This window comes from Populus nigra, chromosome 14 (assembly GCF_951802175.1).
Source record: "Populus nigra chromosome 14, ddPopNigr1.1, whole genome shotgun sequence".
In the NCBI taxonomy this organism is placed as follows: Eukaryota; Viridiplantae; Streptophyta; class Magnoliopsida; order Malpighiales; family Salicaceae; genus Populus; species Populus nigra.
In genome coordinates this window covers 1,211,837-1,229,693 of record NC_084865.1, presented here as the reverse complement: position 1 = coordinate 1,229,693, position 17,857 = coordinate 1,211,837, and the positions used below count along the sequence as shown (strand labels likewise).

Here is a 17,857-nt window from a genome sequence, read left to right as displayed (position 1 = left end):
GGATTTCTTGTCATGTTTTGAAAGGATAGCAGTGTTATCATAGCTCAAAATCCACACCCATAATGTTTTTATCTTATCCAAAAAAATAAATAGAATTCATGCTATCCAAGATAAAAGCTCATCCAATCTAATATCAAAATGTTACAAAAATAATTAAAATTATTAAACAGAGATTAATCAATAAATAAATAAATAAATAAAATATGGGAATATAACAAACATGCATACTGCTGTCTAAAAATGAATAAGCAAATAAATAAATAAAATATGAGAATCCAACAAATCAAATTCTAGTGCCTAGAAAAACCAGCCTCCAAGCTCCCACCAATACAGCTGTAACGTATATAAATCAAACTTCAATTCTTTATATCACCCCAAAATACCACTTTTCTCATAGCACAAATTAATTTAAGCAATCTCTTTTGATTTCAAACAAATTATATATATATTTTTACTTTAAAAAGGAGGAAACTTTGGTGGCTTCATGGGTTTTTGATGACAGAAAAAAACAGGTCTATTTTTAGAGATTTTAAGGCATTTTGGTTTCTGGGTTTATGAAAATTCATTGATTTCTTTACATTTTTGGTTGGAAGATTGAATCTTTCTGAGTACAAGGTGAAAAGGGTTTGTGGGATTTTGAAGAATGGGTCATAGTTCAAAGAAGAAGAAGAAAGGAGGAGGAGGGAGTGGAAGGAGAAGCAAAGGAAGGTCTCAATCAAAAGATCATTCCTTTAATGCATTAGATGATAATGAGCTTCTTGCTGAAGAGATTACTGCCTTGTAAGTGGTTTTTGTCTGGATTTTTGAATGGAATTGTTTAGTGATATATTCGTTTCTACTAGATCACTGTTTTTTCTAATTCATATTTTGATTTTGGAAGCCAAAGGAAGATGCTTTGGTGTACTTGGTGGTTTGGTTCAAAAGTTTGAATTTCAGCATGTTGTTTTTGGAATAGAAGGGTGTAAGGCTTCAAGTTGGTGATCTTCACTGCCTTAAAAATATTTGAAATTTAGACTTGGTTTCTAATGGGATTTACCATATATATGGGCTCAGACGACAAATAATAATATATTTTGCTGACGAATTTGAATAGGTTTTGGAATCGGATATTCACTTGAGGATCATTACAATTGTAATTGAGATGGTTTTGGACCTTTGGTGCATTGAAATTGTTAGTGTTTGGATTTAAAGAGTATCCGAGGACAGATTCTACTTATTCATTCATATTTTTCGGGATGCTTTTAATTCAAATAATACCTTTTGATGATGGCCTATGGCATTCTTTGCAAATGGAAGAAAAGCTTTAACCTTTAAACTTTTCCTATATTTAAAGTATTACTTTGAAGGCCATAATACGATCAGAATTTTGTCCAGCTTGTGCCCACTTTTGCTTTCATTTTATATAAGGATTTACTTTTCACACTTGTGTCTTTGTGTTTTATTCTAATCTTGTATGCATTTAGGAATGCAATATTTCAAGAAGATTGCCAGATCATTTCAGACTCGCCTCCACAAATCACCATAAAGCTCAGGTTCATTTTATCTCATTACTTTTTCTAACTTTTACATGAAATATGATTTGTCTTGATTGTGTTTTGCTATGTTTGAATTTGAGCAGGCCTTACTCAAAAGATATGGGCTATGAGGATCTAGATGTTTCAGCTCTGCTTTCAGTCAGGTTGGTGATCCACTGGTTACTGTTATTTTTGTTTAATGTTAACACATGTCTTCTCATACCTTTTTACTTTAACTTATTAATCAGGTGCTTGCCTGGATACCCAGACAAGTGTCCAAGGTTGCAGATTACTCCTGAAAAAGGTTTGACAAAATGTGATGCAGATAATCTTCTCTCTCTCCTAAATGACCAGGTAAAGGATGACTAATTTGAGCTTGATTGGCAATATACTATCATGCACATAATCTGCAATCCTGAATGCATCTTTTTTGTTGCCGTCACGTTTATTTTCTAAAGATAGTAAAGCCAATCCTTCACTTCACCGAATAGCTTGTGGATCAAGGGGTTCTTTCACAGGGTATGATAGCCTCTTTGACCTAGTGGTTAGGATTTCAAATCCTCAAACCCTCTTCATTTATTTACTTATTATTCAACACAATGGGGTGGTAGGCCTTTGCCTAGTCAACATTTTATGGTTAATGTGCTTCAGCATGAGGCATGCTAAAGATATTAAAGCCTACCTCTGATCTTCACCTTACAACATAAGTTTTTGGGTTGTGTGATTCTTTGATATTTCAGCAAAGGGTTATCTAATGACTTTGTTAACTTAAACTTGAAATTCAAATTTATGTTTTTGCTTCCAACACTTCAATTTTTTACTTAAATAAATTCAAATTTATTTAAGTAACTATTCTAAATTTCGCATACATATACATGCATTATCATGTACTTAATTTTATTGCTATAAATACACATTTATGTTTTTGCTTCCAACATTTCACTTTATTGGGTTGAATTGAATTGCCTTTCTCTTACTGCAAATCTCTTTCGATTAAGGCAAATTCTAATGCCCGAGAAGGACGAGTAATGATTTTCAATCTGGTGGAGGCTGCTCAAGAGTTCCTCACAGAAATAGCCCCATCGGTTCCAGCACCTGAACCTGTAAGCTATGACATGGAATTGCCTCTTGTCTTCCCAATTTTTTTAATCAATATGCCATATATTTATTATCAATTCATTAGTTTGCTTCCATGCTTTCACTTTCAAAGCCATACATTTCAGTTTTTGATTTGTTTTAGTTTTGGCTCTTCTTGTGTCATGATTATTCCATGAATCAATGTCTGTTTATCAGCATTTTCTGGTTGGTGTTTTCTTAATCTGTCATGATCGGAGACTTGGGGAATTGATATTATTTACCATATGGCTGTCCTATATTTCTTATGTTTTCAGATTAGAAAATTTTGTTTTTAATTTCTAGGTCTTCATTTTATGTAAAGAGTTGAGGAGTGTTCCTTTTGGGTGGAACTATAGCATAGAGTGAAGATTAGAAAGCAACACTTAATAACAAAGTGTTAATAACAAAGTCAAACACAATGGTGATTTAAGGGGAAGGGGTGGGATGAAGGTTCAAAAGAAAAAAAGTGTCATAGCAGTGTCATATATCCTGTAATTTTTTATGTTATTGTTCATTCTTTATGTTCTCTATTTGTTTACATGTGCTCTAATTTATTCATTTCTTCTGTAGGTTTTGTGCTCATCCATCAATAGCAGCATTCAGTTGTTTCAGAAGGACATTGCAGTTTCTAGTAACAAGAGTGGCTCATCCAGGGGACCTTTTGTTTATGGTTTCATAGACCTCTTCAGTGGCTGTGGAGAGTCATGGCATTGGGGTCTTGCTGTGGATGAATTAAAATCCCACGTGTTAGACGATTCAGAAGTTGGATATGAGGTACAGGATAAGAAACTTGATAATATTACAAAGCCATTGACAGTCCAAGAGGCAAAGCAAGGTCTGTTGGTTTCCCCTATTGCCAAGTTGGATACCCTTGAAGAAGAAAGTGAATATGAAAATAAGGGCCTATCTACTTCTAATTCAAGTAGATCTCTAGTGGAGGAATTGGCAGGAATTGACATGAAAGGGGAGAAGCAGGTGAATAATATTGAACATGTTTTTTTTTCCCCTTCCTTTTGAGTGTTAACTTCTTGATTTTTTAAGTTTGTGTTGCCTGTGATTCCATTGTTCTTCATATAAACTCGATATTTCCATCCTTTTAATGCTCTTCTTTGGATATATCATTTCTAAATGTGTATAATAACCAACACCAAATTGTTAAAACAATGAGGTGGTTAAGGAAGTGCTGTCAATTTTCTTAGCTTTCAGATATTCACTGGGCTCGTCATTATAGTTATTATTGATTGTGCATGGGTCAAAATCAGAGAGTATATGCGCTGCTCTCCTTTTATTTTTTGTGCAGCTTTAATGCTTTGTGAATGGGTGGGTGGCACCTCCTTTGTTGCCATTCCAATAGATTGCTTATGAAAAGACTTTAATTATAAAGGAGTTAAACCATCCTTGATGGACAGGTTTTGTAAAATAAGCACTGAAAATATAAAAATCCTAGGTTACCAAGACACAACTTCTGAAATTCTGGGCAAAAAGTACAATTTAGCTTTTGATTGCTTCTTGAAAATGGAGATGAGCTTGATGAAAATAGAAAAGTTAATTGTTTGTGCATTTCATAAATATGCCTGAATAAACCATGGATTTGCTCAAAGTAGTTCAATTGTTGTGCTGTAATAAAGAATGTATGACAAACAGACCACCAATTTTGAAGAAATAGTAACTACCATTATTTGTCATCATTCTTCAAATTCAAGGTCAAATTTGTATTGTAATATTCACTGACAAAGATACTGCATACTTTTATAGGGTATTTTTCTCGAGGAGCATGGCTATGGGTTAGAAGACGATGATGACCAGGACGATGGTAACAATAGCAATGATGATGAAGATTTTGAAAGTGAGCCTTGGGAATCACTGTCATCGATTTCCTTAGGGTTTAATCAAGCATCTCAAACTGTTGAAAAGGATCTTATAATGGTACTTCATTTATTATTGGGATAAGAATCATACTCTTCATATTTTCTCCTTACCTTTTCTGTTTGAAGAGTCTGGACTGGTTATTCCTTTCCACTTCAATTATGGACTGATATTGCTTCTTCGTTAGGTTCATCTTCTTCGTCTTGCTTGTGCCTCAAAAGGAGAATTGGTTGATTCTCTGCCTCAAATAACCACTGAACTCTGCAACTTAGGTGTATGTAATCTTGATATGTCTTCCTGTCTTGCACAAAGAAACGAAGTCTTTTTTGTTGTCTGGGAAAAGTCAAAGTTTTCTTAAATATGTTCTCTGATGATGGATAACCTGGTGCAGATAATTCCTGAGTCAGTACGGGAATTAGCTTCTAAACCATCCTCAACGTTTAACAAGACATTTGATCATGTGTTCCATCAACATACGGTTCGCCACTCTCTCTGTCTTTGTTTTTTTGACAACTGGAAACTGATTTCAAATTGTTCTTCACATTGTTGTCTGTTCTATTAATTTTATCTAGGTCTCATCTAGAGTATCTCAATTTTGGAAACCTACTTCTGATTTAGGAGGGGCTAGTGCATCTCTCCCAAGCTCTCGATATCTGAATGACTTTGAAGAGCTGCAACCCCTTGGTATTATAATCCTCCATATCTGCGTGTGTGCAAGTGTTTCTATGAGTTTATTTAGATACTGATTGAATTCTTTGTGGATATATATACATATGTCTATGTGAGATCATAGAAAGGTGGAATGTTAGGTGCTGACATATAGGTACTTTATGAAGATGCTTGCTTATAAATGTGTTTTTACTATTTGACCAAGACTTTTATGTACTTGAAAATTTAATTACTGATTTACTAGATGCTTCTTTATGAAACTTCATGTTTTAGTCTTCATGGCATTGTTGTGACTGAATACTTTGACATTACATTTGTGACACAGGAGGTTATTAAGTAAAATTATTTTTATTATTTCCTTTTTAGTTTAGGAAATTAAATAATATGCTTAATAACTTTATTTTTCTTAGTTTGTTTAAGACTTTTATGACTTTTCCTTTATTTTTAGGTTTACTGGTTTGTTTAGGTTGGTTTTTGGGTTTATTTAAGGAGTTGAATAAAGTTTTGAATTAGGGTTTTTGTGTGATCCCTTTTCGGCAAAATTCTGTCTTTCTTTGTGCTTGCTGTCCTTGTGTTACTCATGTCTGCATCAATTCGTCTACAAACTTTTTTGACATTACAAAACTGCAATATGCCTTTTTTGTGGCCATAAGTTCAGTGTTCAGTTGATACCATATTTATGCTTTACTTAGAGTTTCCTTTATGAACGGTAACAGGTCATGGTGGTTTTGGCCATGTTGTATTGTGCAAAAATAAGCTTGATGGAAGGCAGTATGCAGTGAAGAAAATTCGCCTCAAGGACAAAACCCTGCCTGTTAATGACCGAATCTTGAGGTAAATTTATTTTAGATTATGCAGTGGAAGTCAGTGCTCAAGGTTTATTGAATGCCAACATGTCTTCTTTTCTTTTGACTCCCTAGAAACATCATTCTCTTTTGGTGCAATAGAACTCCCTCTGTTTTTTTTTCCAAATTAAAAATGGAGTGGAAACTTGATTTTGTGTTCTGATCATGTAAAATTTGCTTGAAGTTTGCAGTACAATTTTTTTTTTTTATGTTTGATTTTATTTTAAGATTTGTGCCAACCATCGCGAGGTACTTAGGGAAGTAGCCACCCTTTCACGTTTGCAGCATCAGCATGTTGTCCGATATTATCAGGTATAACTTTCTTTTCTGCTTGTTCTGTGGATTATTGAGTAGGAAAGAATCACAATCATGTCTTTGTTGGTTAAGTGTAGCATGTCAAGATATTCATACATGTAAAATGTATAAGACAGTCACTGGTCACTTGTAGAATGATACGAGATTGTTATGAGTTTTTCTGAAATTTATAGGATGTGTTAATTCAGCATGCTGCTTATATTTTCTATGGCAAAGAGGTTATACAGCTTCTGAAAGCGACATACTTCTAGTTTTGGCTATAGAAATATAAGGTTCAGGAAAAAATGCTGTTATATTTTTCAGGCCTGTATGATGATTGTGATATTTGTGAAACTTCCCAGGCATGGTTTGAAACAGGAGTTGTTGGTATTTTTGGTGACTCCACTTGGGGTTCTGCTACTGCAGCAAGCTCCACATTCAGCCACAAGGGTGCAAGCTATGCTGGTGTTGGGCAAGAGAATAAGCTTGAATCAACGTATCTGTACATTCAAATGGAATTTTGCCCCAGGTATCGTGTTTTCTTCACTTCAATTTTTTCATGCCTTGTTTTGTATCCTTTATAGTATTCTTTAGATGATTTTTCATCATTCATTTTTGCAGTTTAGTTTCTCCTTTGTTTTAAATGAGAAGAACAAAATAAACTTTCATGAATTTGCAGTGAAAAAATTGCATGAAATGCAAAAATGTCTTTGAGCATATGATTATTTTATCCCTTTTATCCATTTAATGAATATAAAAGGAAGTCTATAATTCATACAGACTTTCCATAAATTTACTTATTTTTCATCTTGAAGTGCTTATAGTTGTTAATCTTTTGTTGTAACTTCTTCTTCTTGTTTTTGTTTATGCAGTTTGAATAGCAAATCACTTTCTTCAAGTTATCAACTGCTTTTGAGTTCTGATTTTTCTTTTTGCCATAATTGTCAGGAATACTATTGCTTTATTCTTCTTATCCTATAAATTTATGAAACTAAAGAGCTTTTGCATGTTTTATTCCTGTTCACTTATTTTATTGACCTTGCTGCTTTTTTTTCTTTTTTTTCATTGCTTTCGATTTTGGAAGGACTCTCCGCCAGGTTTTTGAATCATATAATCATTTTGACAAAGACTTAGCATGGCATCTATGTCGGCAAATTGTGGAAGGCTTGGCACACATACATGCACAAGGAATCATTCATCGAGACTTGACCCCTAATAACATATTTTTTGATGCTCGGAATGATATTAAAATTGGAGATTTTGGTCTCGGTAAGATCCAGGAGCAATTCTCTTTCTCTGCAAGTACTATTGTCTATTTAATTAATTATGTTGGTTGCAATTTTGAGTATTTCTCTTCAATATATGATGTGCCAAAAAGATGAAATGAATTGCAAAGAAGCTAATTGGATTGCACCAATCGACAATTTTGGATTATGTTATAAAATGGCTACAAAGTTACCAAGAACTACTTAGTGCTAGAAAGTTGAAGAGAATTCTAATTACATTTTTTTTTAATAAAGTAAAAATTTCTTCAGACTCATATTTAGTTTAAATACTCAAAATTGGTCAATCAAGACCCGGATTTTTATCGCAAGTGTTTATAATGTACAATTAACACCAGAAAATTCTAATATTTCATGTTATAACTTTGATTCTAGGAGGGAAATGTTTTTGTCTTTTACATTGGTAATGGCTTTTCAGTTTGGCAATAAATCCTCCAGTGAAAAAACAGTAAAACAAATAAAAAAAGATGTCCAAGGAGACGATGTTAACACTCCAAAAAGTTTTACCACACTCCCACTATCCCATATTTTCATACAAAATAAGAAACAAAGTTGACATATTGGGATTCTGGTTAAACATTTTTAGAGTGTTATTATCATCCCCCAAAGTCTCGTTGGACATGATAAGAAAGGAGGTGCTTTTTGAAGCTCTTAACCTGACCATGATGTGCGCATGTGCAAGCACTCATAATTGAAGCTTTTACCACAGGTGCCTTTTGAAGTTCTTAACCTGAACATGATGTGCACATGTGTAAGCACTCATAATTGGAGCTTTCACCACATCCAACTAAGAATTTGGTTCCCTTATACCGATGAGGGCATGCATTTATTCATGATCAAGCAATATCTCAATTCCATTATAAAATAAAAAGGAATATCTCTGTTCATTTTCTAACAGACTTTTGATCTGTGGTTTCAGCCAAGTTCTTGGAATTGGAGCAGCTGGATCATGATGCAGCTTTGCCTACAGATACAGCTGGAGTTTCAATGGACGGCACTGGTCAAGTTGGAACCTACTTTTATACTGCTCCTGAAATTGAGCAAGGATGGCCAAAGATTGATGAAAAGGTAAACTTTTGGTGGCAGCTTCTTCAACTTAATCTTCAGCATTAGTCATCATGCTAGTTAAGCTCCAATTTTGCAGTCATGTAATACATTTTGTTCAGATATTATTTGCAAGATTGCTAACCCATCTACATTTCAGGCTGACATGTACAGCTTAGGAATTGTGTTTTTTGAGGTTTGGCACCCTTTTGGGACAGCCATGGAGAGACATGTTATTCTATCTGATCTGAAACAAAAGGGAGAGCTTCCTCCCTCATGGGTTGCTCAATTTCCAGAGCAAGCATCCTTGTTGCGGCGCTTAATGTCTCCAAGTCCATCAGATCGTCCATCTGCCACAGATCTTCTAAAGCACGCATTTCCTCCAAGAATGGAATCCGAGTTGTTAGATAGTGAGTATTTTTTTTTTCGTATTCTTGTGTGTATGTATTCATTTGCTCGTTTGTGTCTTTGAAAATTACATACAATATTATTGTGATGGACAAGTAGGATTTATTGTCTTAACAGATGAAGAAAGGGAAACTTGGAGATCATGGTAAAGGATGATAAAATTTGGACTTGCATTTCTCAGCTTATTTCTAATTTTTTTTTGTACCTTTTGACTTTCATAAGAATTGAATGTTAGAATTTGTAAAAATAACAGAAACTGAGGAATTTCAAGAATGTATTTAGATATATGGAATTGTATTATCAGAAAAAGAAGAATGTACTGCGATAGAGGATACTCAATTCTCAGGAATTTAAAATCTGTGGTCACAATTCCATCAAATGAATGGGGCACAAAAGACTTGTATAACTCTTAAAAGTGGTGCGCTAACACCAGAATTTTTTTCTTACAAGTTCAAATAACTAGTATGATTACTGCTAGGGAGCGATCTCTGTGAAATTACAAGCACTTTAGAATCTATAATGAATTTTTATGGACCACTTTTTTTAACATATTTTTTTATTTTTGGACAAATATGGAATTTTATGTCTTCTGAAGTGATCATGTAGCTTTTTATTAATCAGTTCAACTTATTGCCCTTTTGCCTTATGTTTTCAGATATGCTAAGAACAATGCAAACTTCTGAGGACAGAAGTGTGTATGATAAAGTTGTGAATGCTATCTTTGATGAAGAGATGTTACGCATGAAAAACCAACATCAACGTGCTGGTAGATTGAGGATTGCCAGAGATGATACTTCCTGTATCCAGCTTGAAGATTTAGACACTGAGCTCCGTGATTGTGTTATTGAAATCGTTAGAGAAGTGTTCAAACTACATTGTGCAAAGCATCTGGAAATAATACCCGTGCGCTTATTGGATGATTCCCCACAATTTAACAGGTTAGTTCTACCCAAATAAACAGGTTAGTTCTACCCAAATATTTCTGTCATCGTTTTTGTCTAGTGTTAGAGCTGGTTCTAACTTATGGTTTTGCATGAGAAGGAACACTGTAAAACTTTTGACCCATGGGGGAGAGTTGCTCGAACTTTGTCATGAGCTGCGTCTGCCTTTTGTTAGATGGCTTATTGCAAACCAGGTACCAAACTCCATACTGTTTGACATTGATTTCTTGCCATATATATGATAATTGTAAATTGGCATACGAGTTTAAGGAGGGAGTTGCTTATCTTCTCATGGTTTGATTAGACTATCCCCCTTTTCTTTTTCAATTGTAGTTTTTTTTCTGTTTTCTTCGTTCTCTCAACTTTCCTCGTTAGCTGCACACTGTTCTGAACCATGACTTACCTAGAGGGAGTTGGCATCACCAGGGTTTAGCAATCTAGGTCAAAATCAGGGAGTACTTTTTTATTTAATTTAAAATATGCAAAGTGGAAATGATATTGGTTTTGAAAAATTCCAATTCATTTATGGTTCCTAATAAACATATTGCAAAGGGCTTCTTTCTTTATTGAATGAAAGTTTTCCTTAATTTGGGAAATTTGACTTGCAAAGCATCTGAAATGAACAGACTTGAAAAGTTTGCTGCACAAAATAAACATGGCACTTAGATCTGGAGACTCATCTGATGGATGATAGTCAAAAAACCTTAGGGGTTTTGTTTGACATGTTAACTCTTCTCACTCATTATTACAAGTTTCTACCAATCAGTGGGAGGAAATCTGAATTGAATAATTGAATAGTAGAGGGGCACGCAAATTTTTTTATAATTGTTTGGGAAGAAAGATTACGAAATAATTACCAGCAAGGATTTATTTTGTTTTTACATGTATGCATTGTTAAAGGAGTAGTAGTACTGAAAACTAAACGTTTACATGGATTTTATACTGAATGAAAGAAGTTATCTTAATATGGTCAGGAAAAGGTTACTTTCAAATTATTTTAGCATCATCCCTTACCTTTTTGTCATTTTTGAGTGAGATCAGGATGGGGCCTATTAGGGATAAACTTGGATAAAAATATGCACGCTGTCGACTTGTTATCATGAGCTTAAAATAAATGTAAAATTGCCAACTGTTATTTCTACAAACAAAATCTGGGATGTAGATGTAGATGTAGAATGAAGTTCTGTTCAAGAACATGTTGACATTGTGTGCAGACAAGTTCTCAAAAGTTAGGATGTATCACTGAAGATGAACTGTGCAAGATCCAATCCCAGCAAAGCATCACCATACACATGCTTCTCTTTGTTACCTCAGCATAATTGTTCAATTAATATATTGTTAATCATCTAAAAGAACTCAATGTGGAATGAGTGAACCATTCTTGTACTTTATCTCTTACAGAAATCATCTTTCAAACGTTATGAAATATCATCTGTTTTTAGACGAGCAATTGGTCATTCACCACCAAATCGCTATCTCCAGGTATGGATTTTAATATTTGTCCAGCGAGTCATCTGCAATATCTATGATCAAATGTTTTTGCATCCACTTGCTTGTCAGAACTCTGAATATTATGCATTTTTTTATGTAATAGGGAGATTTTGACATTATTGGAGGTGCATCAGCTCTGACAGAGGCCGAGGCTATTAAGGTACTGTTCTCTTTATCTTTTGGTTTTTTCCAGGATAATCTTTAGATATTTGTGAAACTACTCAACTTGTCTTTATGGAGGTAATGATGAGATTTTACTAAAGCATCTGCCAAGGTCCCTGATATGGGACTCCAGAAAAATTTCCGTAGCCTATTTGAACTTATGGAAATAGGGTTTCCAATCGAAGAAATTGATAGAGAGATTTTGAGTATAAAAGGGAGATTGATGAGGCAAGGTTAAGTATACATTAAATAAAATGACACCTTCGAAGAATTTTTGCTTTCTATTTCATTCTCTCTGAATAAATAAATGTTTGATGAAGTTCATATAGGATGGAGATGGATTAAAGACAATTAAAAAATTTAGCTTGCTAGTTAAAAAGATTAGCTGAAGAGGCTGGATGTGTGTCGGGTGGTGGGTTGACAGTTAAATTTTGTATCTTTTCAAGACCCATTTTTTTATTTTGCAAGTTCTCATCTCTTGTTAGTCCACAGTAGAACTGAATGAAGCTATAGCTGAGTTGAGTTATATGTCGTTTTAATTCTTCTCTATTCTGTTCACTTGTCTTCTGAGAATTGGGGGGGGGGGGGGTATCTGTTTTCAAAAACATGTTGAAAGGAGCTGATGTAAAAATGTGAAAATTTTTAATATCAATTATTGATGACAACTATTCATCCTTTACAACTGTGACTAGGATAATAGGATTCATCCAAATGTAAAGTTATTCTGTGTATGATAAAAAGTTGACTTGTTTTGATCTTATAGTAACAGCACTACCGCCTTTGGGGAAAGGTTTACGTCATATTTTGAAACCTATGGAGAGTGAAACTGAGATGCTCTGAAACTATCTAATAAAAGCTATGTAATTTAGATCGAGAGAATACTTTATGCAATCATGCAAGGTTTCAAATTCTGCTATTCTGCATTTTTGTATTTTTAATACTTGTAAATTTCCCACTTAATGAAGATAAGTGTAATCTAGTTTCCTCTCTAAATAATATTTTTCTGAGGTTACTATCTTTTTGAGTTAAACAAAACACAAAGTTTCTGTATAGTTTCATAAGACTTGGCAATGTCTTTTCAATAATACCCCTCCATGGACCATTTCTAACACAGGATAAAATGATTGTTGAAAACTGGTTGCGTCAAGGTATACTGTTATAAAGAACTAGTAGTTTTTTAGGATTTTTACAATCCTGGTATACTGTTGCAAGAAGTTGCATCAAATAAAGGTTTATATAAAAAGAATAAGTCACAACTATCAATGTCATGGAGTGACTGATAAAAGTTACATGCAATAGATCTTTCATTAACTAGTCTCTTCACCGTATTTACAATTTTTAGAATGCTTAATTATTGAATTCGTTGAATTCTTTGTTTATTTCTCAGGTGACAATGGACATTGTAACTCGCTTCTTTTTCCCAGATTCTTGTGATATTCATCTAAATCATGGGGACCTACTGGATGCTATCTGGTCTTGGGTAGGAATCAAGCCAGAGCATAGACAGAAAGTAGCAGAGGTATTCTGTTGATTTATATATGAGATGCATTATTGGGTTTGTCAAATATGACCTCACAGATGCTTCTTTTCAAATGAAGCTTCTTTCTCTGATGGGTTCTTTGCGCCCCCAATCCTCTGAACGGAAGTTGAAATGGGCAGTTATTAGGCGTCAGCTTTTGCAGGTTTGATAAATGTCACAAATCAACTTAAAACATTTATTACCCTCCATCATTTATCAATGCCAGTATCACTTTTATCCTCCTTTGGTCTGTGTGATTGTCCTGTGGGAATTTTGGTTTTGTTCTTTTTATCTTTGATTTGTACATTGTTAAGAACGCTTTTAGGGAAAATAGCATCTGCTTGCTTATTGGTAGAAGAATACCAAAGTTTGGGCTCCCTCCAGAAGTTGTATCTTGAGTTTATTAATGTTCATTTTGTATCAAGTTATTTAGGTAAATAGAGAATGGAAGGATGGAAATCTTTGTTTTTGAACCCAAGAGATTTTGGAAAGTCTAAGTTAAACTCGGGGATACTGCTAGCTCATGGAGAACTAATGCTGAAAGGAAAAACTAAAAGTTTGCTACGGAGAAACTGGAGCAGTTCTCTAGTACTCCAGGGTACTCTGTCATGGACAATACAGCAGCGCTATTCAAGCAACTGTAGCATTCTTTTCTAGAAGCTCTTATGCCTATTTGTATCTTTTTGCTAGGCCATTTGAAATTAGTTATTTAAGGCACATGACTTTGTTTAAGTTCTATTCAAGCAACTGTAGCATTCTTTTCTAGAAGCTCTTATGCCTATTTGTATCTTTTTGCTAGGCCATTTGAAATTAGTTATTTAAGGCACATGACTTTGTTTAAGTTCTAGTTTTTCATTCCTCTTAAATAGTCGCTGCAGCCATTTTGCGCTCCTGACTTTTTATTATTAATATAATTCAGCTGTTTGATTTTTATGCTTACTGAAAATGTCGGGTTTACATGATGTAGCACCATGAAAAGTGTTTCTTCCTTTTTCTCTAAGAAACTTAGATCTGAATGGAAAATAATTATTGGTCCTTCCTTGTCACACTGCTGACCGAGTAAACATATAATTTCAAAGTTTCCTTGTATGCTTAATCATCTTCTGATGCTTTCAGTGTCTTCGTATTATTTTGTACTGTGTTATAAGCTAGGTCCATCTGTCCTCGTTTGGGCGTCATATCTTCTTGCTGACTTCTGTTCATTCTCATTCTATCCTGCTGTGGTATTGCAATTTGCATCCCTTTCCTTTTTGTTTGCTCACTTGAATGTCATATCTTCTTGCTGACTTCTGTTCATTCTCATTCTATCCTGCTGTGGTATTGCAATTTGCATCCCTTTCCTTTTTGTTTGCTCACTTGAATGTGCTTGGTACATTGATAGGCTCATGACACGCAGAATATTCATCTTCAGTGGCAAAGCCATGTTTTTTAATATTGCAGTTCATATTCTACAATATTACAATTCAAAACGATTTAACTGCCCTCCCCGGCCCCCCCGCCGCCAACCCCAATCTTTCAGGAATTAAATTTAGCAGAAGCTGTTGTGAATAGGTTGCAGACTGTTGGTTTGAGGTTTTGTGGAGCAGCAGACCAGGCCCTTCCTCGGTTAAGGGGAGCTCTGCCAGCTGGTACAAAGCGTGTTTCTGCTTTGCTCATCTGATATCTAATATAACTTTTACTTAGCTCTGATATATCTGCAGATAATCGTATCCGGAAGGCACTTGATGAGCTATCAGACCTCTTTATCCATTTGAGGGTTTGGAAGATAGAGAACCATGTGTACATAAATGCTCTGATGCCACCAACTGAAAATTATCATAGAGATTTGTTTTTTCAGGTAAATTAGCTGCAGTCATACGTGTATACTAGTATAATATTTTATATGCTCATACAGAATACTTATTTACTACTGCTTTCTAATGCTTGTTGGTCATAGTTATCTTGTGTTTCTGTCTCTGAGATAGTGACTATTAGCCTAGTGATTGTGTGGAATCTTTCATCATTCCAGATGATATATAGCTCAACCTAGATACATGCAGATTCCTTTTGGCCCAAGTATGATCGCACCATATTTTTTAGTTCAATTATGCTCCACATAATCTATGGTATCTCTTAATTCCAATTGGCTAGTTGAACGATCTATTCTGCAAGCTAATTCCAATGGCCTAATTGTGAAAAGGCATATAATCATTTTGGTGGAGAGTTGTTAAAGGATACGCGGAGCTGCTCTAGGCCTGGGCATAGCTCCTGACTCACTCTCTTTGTTTGATTTCTCTATATCTACTTGATAACTATATGCACATATTTTTTTTTGGCTGATAGTTTTGATAACCAGTTGTTATTTCCTTGCCCAGATATATTTAACTAAGGAGAACAATCCTGGATCAGTTAATGAAGGCGCATTGCTTGCTGTTGGTGGTCGGTATGACTATTTGCTGCATCAAATGTGGGATAATGAATATGTATGTCATTCTCCTTATTTCTTCCCCTCTTTCTCATCTTTCCATTCAGTTCTGTGCATTTACTGATATCTATCATGTGTGGGTAGTTCAGCCATCTGTTTTTGATAAGACAACTTGATATTGTCCAGTGTGGCATAGATTATAGTTTTGAAGCATAATTCTTATGTGAAGTGTGCATTTTTGTTAATGTTTCTGTCTTCTTTTATTCAGAGAGCAAGTCCTCCTGGTGCTGTTGGCACCAGCCTTGCATTAGAGACAATTATTCAGTATTCTCCTGGAGAGTTCAAGCCTGTTAGGTGCAGTTTCCTTCATTTGCTCCTCTTTTTCTTTCCAATCCACTGTTTTAATAGTTAACTATATTCGCAAGAGTGGATATTGTCTTGCCATTTGTTACTGCAGAAATGAAGCTGCCACTGCTGTTCTTGTTTGTTCAAGAGGAGGAGGAGGTTTATTGGTTGAGCGCATGGAATTAGTTTCTGAATTATGGGAAGAGAATATTAAGGTTGACAATTAAATACTTTGCCTTCAAATGTCTTAGTTGCACTGTACTAATTGGTTTGTTTGTCTATGATCACCAGGCTGAGTTTGTCCCACAACCTGATCCAAGCCTTACAGAGCAGTATGAATATGCAAGTGAGCATGATATAAGATGCCTTGTCATCATAACAGATGCAGGGGTATCACGAACAGATGTTGTCAAGGTAATAATGATCAAAACCTGTTCTGAACTTTGCTGCATTTTGTATGGGGGAATGCTCTAATACTGCAACGTTCCATATAAATTACTTGAACACTGTAAGTTACGCATACCTCACCTACCTTGGCTAGCATAAGCTGTCAACTTTGACCAAAGTCTTTGGGGGAACCCTCAAGCGTTTTTTCTCCTTTCCTTTTCCAGTTTTGAGCTGTTTAAGTAATCTTGATGCAGTGAAGATGAACTGTTAATTCATGGACTGATATTTCCAGGTTCGTCATATCGAACTTAAGAAGGAGAAGGAGGTTGCAAGAGAAAAGCTTGTCAGGTTTCTGTTGGATGCAATGGCAACACTGTTTAGAAACCCCTCAGTTTGGAATTAGGCGCTCATCAAAGGCAATTTTTATCTAGTTTTTGTTAGCTGTTTTCTGATCCATCACAACTTTCTAAGAATCGAGAAAGATTCAAGATGCTGGAGATGAACTTCCATATATCCCAAGAGAAAGATCATGAAGTTTATCTTACACAACACAACAGAATTTACAGTTAGTACATTACAGACAAATTTTTCTTCTTCAACAATCTGCTCAGGAGAAAGTTTTGCAGATGTAGATTTTTCTCACTGGAGGACTTCAATAGTACAATTTTGAAGTTTCATAATCAAAAGATCGATGTACATTATAAATATGTAAATATATATGGTATTCCAACATAGTAATTCCTCTTGGAGTAGGAACTAGGAAGGCATCAACAAGCATTGTGAATGCACAAGAAAACTTGATATGTGAAGTAAAAGATAATTTATTTATGAAAATATGAGAAAAGGCACATGTTTATGTTTTGTTATTAAATCTAGCCTAGCGGGTTGATATAATAACCTTCAGACCCAGGACGAGTTTCATTTTGAAATATTTTAGACATTGATTCGGCCCAGCAGACTTATTCTTCCTGTTTTTCTAGAGTAGCAGAGAGAGCTTAAGATCAATGGTCAAAGATGTCTAGTTTTCAACTGCGCAGTGCTTGGAAATCAAATCTCTCAGTGGCTGCATGTTGAAAATATCAAAGCATATGATCTGACTTTTGATCCATGCATTAAAGCAGTACTGTACTGAAGTGTCATAGAAAAACTACAGGAAATACAGGTAAATGAGTTATGAAGATCATACTGATAGAAAAGATTCATCCAGTTTTTTCTTTACCTAAATTGCTGAAGAATCACTTGGCATTATTTGGTAGAGGGATTAAATAGGAACTAAATTGTTTACTATGTAACACCACCTTAACTTTTGGGTTGCCATAGCAACCGCTTCCCTAGCGGCCACTGCCATCATAGTCGTAGTTTTCCTTGTTGTCACCACCAGGTCCACCACCGCCGGCATGGTTGTTGTGATCTCAACTGGGTCAATAACATACTCTACTAGTACAGAACTTCCATGGCCAGAGTTTATAGCATTAAATGCATTACTATAAATAAACATCTGCATTTTTTACACCTTTAATAAGAAGCCACCCGGTTAACGCTCCTTTTTAATCTGATGATTAGTAAATA

The 17,857-nt window shown here is 34.9% G+C and overlaps 1 protein-coding gene across 2 annotated transcripts; it reads left to right on the top strand.

The window, feature by feature from the left end:
- The first annotated feature begins 267 nt into the window (after positions 1–267).
- On the top strand, positions 268–17,131 carry LOC133673361 (eIF-2-alpha kinase GCN2). Of its 2 annotated transcripts, XM_062094106.1 has the most exons (29): positions 268–780; positions 1,464–1,532; positions 1,619–1,678; positions 1,763–1,868; positions 2,513–2,617; positions 3,201–3,605; positions 4,386–4,556; positions 4,684–4,770; positions 4,888–4,974; positions 5,069–5,180; positions 5,882–5,999; positions 6,268–6,322; positions 6,667–6,833; positions 7,389–7,573; positions 8,507–8,655; positions 8,792–9,041; positions 9,695–9,977; positions 10,081–10,174; positions 11,382–11,462; positions 11,575–11,631; positions 13,021–13,152; positions 13,232–13,315; positions 14,672–14,780; positions 14,853–14,989; positions 15,507–15,614; positions 15,825–15,910; positions 16,014–16,116; positions 16,193–16,315; positions 16,581–17,131. In XM_062094106.1, exons 1-29 carry the CDS (start codon positions 644–646, stop codon positions 16,689–16,691), a joined length of 3,771 nt encoding a protein of 1,256 aa, XP_061950090.1. In that variant the 5' UTR covers positions 268–643; the 3' UTR covers positions 16,692–17,131. The 2 variants fall into 2 exon arrangements, with proteins under 2 accessions (XP_061950090.1, XP_061950091.1); XM_062094107.1 differs by lacking the exons at positions 4,684–4,770; positions 4,888–4,974; positions 5,069–5,180 and having other exon boundaries at positions 269–780; positions 4,386–4,476.
- Positions 17,132–17,857: the final 726 nt, after the last annotated feature.